This window comes from Botryllus schlosseri, chromosome 15, assembly GCF_051294905.1.
Source record: "Botryllus schlosseri isolate E-star chromosome 15, Bs_hap1, whole genome shotgun sequence".
Lineage (NCBI taxonomy): Eukaryota > Metazoa > Chordata > Ascidiacea > Stolidobranchia > Styelidae > Botryllus > Botryllus schlosseri.
In genome coordinates, this window is record NC_137250.1 from 2221210 (window position 1) to 2228055 (window position 6846).

The 6846-nt window shown below is 39.2% G+C and overlaps 1 protein-coding gene across 1 annotated transcript; it reads right to left on the bottom strand.

Moving 5' to 3' along the window:
- Positions 1-1357: 1357 nt before the first annotated feature.
- LOC145456700 (protein FAM200C-like) lies at positions 1358-2914 on the bottom strand. The gene has a single exon (XM_080334802.1). The coding sequence runs from the start codon at positions 2770-2772 to the stop codon at positions 1735-1737; it is 1038 nt and encodes a 345-aa protein (XP_080190928.1). The 5' UTR covers positions 2773-2914; the 3' UTR covers positions 1358-1734.
- Between the last annotated feature and the right edge of the window lie 3932 nt (positions 2915-6846).

The window sequence follows — 6846 nt, forward strand, 5'->3', positions numbered from 1 at the left end:
GACGAATTTGTTGGAGTGACGAAAGCATTCAAGTCTTAAATCGTTTTAAATTGTATGATAACGGTTCCAATGAGTTGCCCTATGAACATGACTTCCTGAGTTCCAGTATTCAGTGAAGCTCCATCACACCACGCCTATAGGTATCTCATTTTAGTAATAAAAGAGACACTGACGAATCTGCCGTTACAATAACAGTGAAATCAAACAACGATAGCGAACTGAAGTTCGTGCATATGACGAAATTACGATCTTACAAATCTAATAATTAATTTTGTAGTGTAAAATTGATGTTTGAAGAGCTTCTTGGAGGTACAGAACTTCAATATACAATTTAATAGTATATTCATATTGAAATAAACCCGAATATTTCAATTAGAATATACTAAAAAATCGATGTTGAAAAAAAAAACAGATTTCAAGGACAAAAACCAAGAAATCAGTGTGCATATCAATCAGGTTTATTAATATTTTCATCGTTTCAAAACATCACAAGACTGCGATACAATGAAAAGATAGGAAGGTGTCGAAACAACTTGGAGTATAGCCATTAAGATCAGACACCCACCTGCATGCCTCTTCTTTACTTCGCGTAGGCTAAGGTGGATGTCTGATCATGAAGGCTACTCCAAGTGGCATATCTGATGATTCAACATATGGTTAATAATGTTACCAGTAATAAAAGCGATGTCGTAGTGACATCTAGCGGTCGCAGTGATTGGATGCATATTCATCAGCAGCCATGACCTTGCCATGAAGGAAAGAAAGGCTTATACTAAATAAACACTAGTCCGCCCTCAAGATTACCGGACCACGACCTGACCTATCGATCTCTCCTTCCGTGACATGCCACCCCATTTTTGTCGCTTGCTTTTTCTACACGATCTTATTCTACTTTTCATTCATTGTGCATGCCTCCTCTTTACATCGCCTAGGCCAAAGGTTCTTAACCTTTTTCGTGTCGTTACCCTCGAGAAGTAAATCACGGGGTTCAATTACCCCCATTTTTAAAACACAACAAATTACGGATGACAATCATTTATTCTTAAAACAACACAAAGATGACGCCATGATATACACTCAGAAGCCTTTCAAAGGCAATCAATTCAATGGGAAGGCTGATACTGTTTCCGTGCTATCAAGTGGTCAAATCTAGGCAAAGTGGAGGATAGACAGCATCTCATGTCATTGTCAATCACAAGCTTGTTTCGATATTTCGTTTTGATAGACACCATTGCAGAAAATCCTACTTCACAGCTATAAGCGGAAGGAAATTGAATCAAAAAGCCTAATGCTCTTCTGGAAAGGATTGGGTATTCATTTTGAAGCCCAACCCAAAAGTCTCCAATATCTTCGCTTTTAAAGTTGATTTTGAGATTTGAATCTTCACGCAGTCCAAGAAACTTTATTTTAGCTGGCAGTCGTCATCGCAGATGCATGCCTCTTCGATCGAAAATGGCTTACTAATCCATAAGTTCTGGTGTCGTCCTTCCTTTCCAGGAAAGTACTTTTCAAGAGCGTCAACAATTGCGTTCAGATGGCTAGCAATAGCCTGAGTAAAGTCGCATTTCATATTTGGATCAGACTGCAAAAGCATGGTCAAATTTGTAAACCTGCCCATGTCGCCTTTTTGTATCATTCTTTCATAAAATTGCATCTTGCTTTTGAAAGCAGCTACGTTGTCTTGAGTTGCGTGCAACCACTGACGACCTCCTTGTAGCGTCAAATTTAGGGCGTTTACTTCCGAAAAAAATCAGCTAAGTAAGCCACCTTCAACAAGAAACTGTTGTTTTTCATTTGGTTGTATAAATATTCTCCTTTCGTACCTTGTTCCTGTCCGAGTAACGCAGTCACTTCTTCTCGTAGCTGGAGAAAACGATTCAGGACTTTTCCGCACGATAACCACCTTACCTCAGTGTGTAACAACAGAACTTTATAATCAACTCCAAATTCTTCACAAAGTGCAGCAAATATTCTCGATGTTGTTGCATTTGCACAAATGTGATTTACAATTTTTACCACATCTTGCAACACTTCTCGAAGCCCTGGCGGCAGAGTTTTCATAGCTAAAGCAAAGCGATGAATCAAACAATGTGTGAATGATACATGAGGCGCAATATTGTTTATTAATCCCTTGAAACCAGATTTGTAACCAATCATAGACGGAGCACCATCTGTACAGATACCGACAAGTCGTTTCCAATCAAGTTTGTGATTTTCAAAAAACACTTTAACAATTTTGAAGATATCTTCTCCCTGGCAAGTGGTTTGAAGAGGTTCCGAAAATAAATATTGCTCTTTTATGCTGTTTCCGGAGATATAGCGAGCGTAAGCCAGTAACTGTGCACAGGAAGAAACATCTATGGATTCATCCAATTGTAAAGAAAATATCGGGCTGGATCTCAAATCTTCCACTACTTGCAGTAAAATATCTTCACTCATTTCAAGAATACGACTTTTGATTGTGTCGTTTGAAAGTGAAATTTCCTTTAACTTGTTTGACTGCTGCTTACCTAACACCAACGTAGTTGATTCTATGAGACAGGGCTTTATCAGCTCCTCGCCAATTGTGTGGGGTTTCTTTGCTTTTGAAATTCGTAAGGCAATGCGATACGACGCCTCTAATACTGCATTGTTTTGCTGTGCCCACACTCCACCGGAATCAAGGCGAACATTTTTTAAATGCTCCGCTTTTCGCTTAAAAAACTGGACTGTTTTTCCTGCCAATTCACCATGACGAGATACAAGGTGCTGCTTGAGTTTGCTCGGTTTCATACTTTCCTAAGAGAGCACTTTGAGATTAATCACGCATTGTGGTTTTTCAAAGGGACCTTCACTAACACTCGTAAAACCTAAAAAAAAAGCTTCGTTGTAACTTCGCTTCTTCGGAGGCATTTTGATGATGTCAGACTTGATTATACTGACTAGACTGGACCACTACAACTTGCAATACAGTAACAGCACAGTACTACAATTAGTACAATACTACAGCTTACAATACTACAGTTGGCCCTGTCATTCATAATCAATAATGGTTAGTCTGCTCTGATGTCACAGAAGGTATATTGTCTAAAAGCGAAATGTAAACAAACTTACAAAAATCTACGGTAGCCTACATTCATATTCACGACTGATTCACGACTGAAGATATTTCAGTGCAACGTAAAAAGTATATAAAGAAAAGCCTGAATTACCCCCACAAATTGGTAAATTACCCATTTGGGGTAATTACTCCCAGGTTAAGAACCACTGGCCTAGGCCAAAGTGGGTCTGATTCCAAAGACTACTCCAAGTCGTTTCGACACCTTTCGACACCTCTTTTCGTCGTTATCGCAAGTTTTTGTGATGTGTATTATTGAACTAATAAAAATTGCTACTCAACCAAACCGAACCGAATTATCATATGCACTCAATATTCGTAGAAAACACCAGCGTTTCGCGACTAACAAGTCACTATTCAGTGTCCTAAGCAAAAAAGCTATGATGAAACGAGAAATTATACCAAGCTTATGCATCATATATTGTATCATGCAGTTTCATTGCGGTCACTACCCCGGAAAATTCAATGATTTCTTCAGCACGGAATCGAAAGCGCATAAATACAACACAGGGGTGTCCTCGTAGTCCAACTACCTTATGAACAGAATGAAAAACACATCAAATATGCCGGACAACGACGGTGGAACGATATTTTGACGGATATCCGACATGGTGTCAACCAGATGTGGTCAAAGTAGTCAAGAAAGCTACTCAAGTAGAAGTAGCGCGAAAAAAATCTACTCAAGTACGAGTAGAAGTACTAAGCAACCTAAAACTACTAAAAGTAGAAGTAGAATTGACTGTCTTTAAATCTACTCAAGTAAGTAAGTAGTTGTGAAAACGATCGTCATTCGTTCGCATGGACTGTCAAAAGCTGCAAATTGTGCTATGCGAAAGATGCACAGCTTGATTCATATTAATGTATACCAGGAGGTATCCAATTTTCGATAGCAAAAGCATTCGTCCCATCATTGAATGAAAATGATAGTATTGATATGGAAATGGGATATTCTGTTCACTCGAACAGTCCGTTTTAGAAAATATCATGGTATTACACCCTCCCCATGGTCAGTAGTTTAGTCGAAGAGTAATACGGAGAAGTTGTGTCCGATACGGTGTAAACACTTTGCACGATTAGTAAATGTTGATAAAAGTATGGAGGATCGTAAAAATGCCATATTGTGTAGCTTTATTTCCGGAAATTAAAGGCATTACTACACTTGCTTCTATACTTCAACATGTAGGCCTATGTTCTCCAGAAAAAAGAAATGAGACTAATTAAAACTGAAAGTATAGAATGTAAACATGGAACAGCAACGACCGATTTTGCAGCTTCGTTCCGCTTCGCTGAGGCTGGAGTGGAGAATTGTTTTGCGTAAGCGACTGTGGGATTTCTGGCAATCCAAAAGCTATCTTCCCGAGCGCAGAATTTAGTGAATATGGTCTTAATCGAAAGCCACTGTCGCGCCAATTCCGAAACTATAAATTAAAATATGATCAAGCACTGATCCACGTAGAATCCGTCCTCCAAGTCTGAAATATCGGCATTGTTCGAACAATCCGAGAGTCGCAACGGGTCATTTGTTATGGCCATTGTATCGAGGTTATCCGATTGTTCTGAACAATGCACGTTTCAGATGTTGAGGGTGATTTTTCGTCAAAGACTGGAGCGTGACCATATTTTTATTCATATTTTTGGAATCAATGCGACAATAGCTTTCGATCAAGACCAGATTCAGTAATTTCTGCGCCCGGGAAGATAACTTTTGGATTACCAGAAATCCTACAGTCGCTTTACGCGAAACAATTCTCCACTCCAGCCTCAGCGAAGCGGAACGAAACTGCAAAATCGGTCGTTGCCGTTCCATCTTTACATTCTGTACTGAAAGTATGATACTGGGAATTGAAAGAGAAATCTAAATACTACTTCTAAAAGCTGAAAATGTATTTCATGTCTTTAGTCCAGAAAACTTCATAGGGGGCATGCTAAAACAGGGCTAAAAGCTTAAAAAAAGTCCAAATCCACCTTTCCAGATTAGGACACGTCATTGACTGCTAGATTACGATATGACAAGGAAATGCTAGATTGCGAAACATCGGTTTCAAACGTTATGAAAGGCCATATATACTGTGAATAAATATTTCATAGAATATGGGCGACAATGCGGTGTGAACGGAACCACGCAACCCACTATCTAAATTATATTCACCGATACTTTCGTGAAATCCTATTGGTCACTCCATATCCACTGTGTGCGAAGCGTGACGAAAATTCTTGGCTTTAATCAATATTTAAGAAAATTAGTTCTACTCGAGTAAGTACCCATAAGCAGTGTTGGGATCAAGTCACTACCTTCGAGTCACGAGTCATTTCGAGTCATTGCACATTTTGACTCGAGTCAAGTCAAGTCAATCGATTTTCGAAGGTGACTCGAGTCAAGTCAAGTCACCCGTTTTTTGGAGGTGACTCGAGTCAAGTCGAGTCAAGTCACAATCCAAGTCAAGTTGCCTTTTCGAAGTGTGAGGCATGGTTACGCCATTGTATTTTGCTAGCTTTCTGACATACAGATTGAGTGGTCATTGATTTTGAACCGATGAACGAATATAGAGTTAAATATACACGCAAGAAGGCGCAGTATCGGTCACATATACGTATAACTGCTAAACTACGTAAGCAATTGCATAGCCTCAGTTTATAGTAACCAGCCAAAATAGAGAATTGAGAAACGAATTGATAAGATGCAATACATTACCCATTTACGAAATGATATGATACAATTCCAGCCTGCGCCAATGGTTCAGGACTATATAAACTATATTCGAATTCAATTTCAATAGAACAAGAGGTTTGGTTGAGGTATAGACAGAGAACAGAAATAGACCTGTTGCTATTAAATTACTTTACTATACTAGTTTACGACAGCGTAAGCTGCAAGCTTCGATCACTTCGTTTGTGGTCAATTTAATTGTGAGAGAATAATGGAGGCTCAGTTAAACGCACGATCATTGAATGATTGGTCGCTTTCGCGGGTTACACCAGCGTTTTGCGAACAATCCGAACATATGCAAGATACAGTGATTTTTATCGAAACCGATAACTTGATGACTTGAAATTGACTCGTCAAATTTGCTCCGAGTCACGAGTCAATCCCCATTTCTGATACGCCGAGTCAAGTCAAGTCAAGTCATTTTAGCAAAGTGACTCGAGTCAAGTCAAGTCATACGAAAAAGGTGACTCGAGTCTGACTCGAGTCAGTCATGACTCGAGTTATCCCAACACTGCCCATAAGTAGCGAAAAGCTATTTGAGTACTTCAAAAAAGTAGAAGTACTTCGTTGACCACCTCTGGTGTCAACTACATTCAAATAGTCAAAATACAAGCATATTCTATTGATTAAATGCTTGAAGACGATCGTATCACGACATGTAATATATCGACACCGCCTTCCGACACATGCCATTTCATTTCTATCGCTGGTCCTTTTTATGTAGGGTTACCATATTTTGGGATCCGGCCTGGAAAGGAGCGGACACTTTTTCAAACTACGAAAGTTGGATTACCGGTCTAGAAAACTGCCTATTCTAGAACTTTTAAGAGAAATCTGCTTATGTTGACTAAAAAATCCAGTTAAACTCTTGAAAAACCCACCCGAACAACCGCATCGCAGATTTCACGTCATTCATAAGGCGGTTTTTGATTGTGCCTGTCTGTTAGCCTGGCTCTCAAAGCAATAAAGGTGGACGAATCCTTCTAAAGGAGGACATATGATAAGTTGGTAACCCTATTTATGTAATCTTTGATCACTTTTC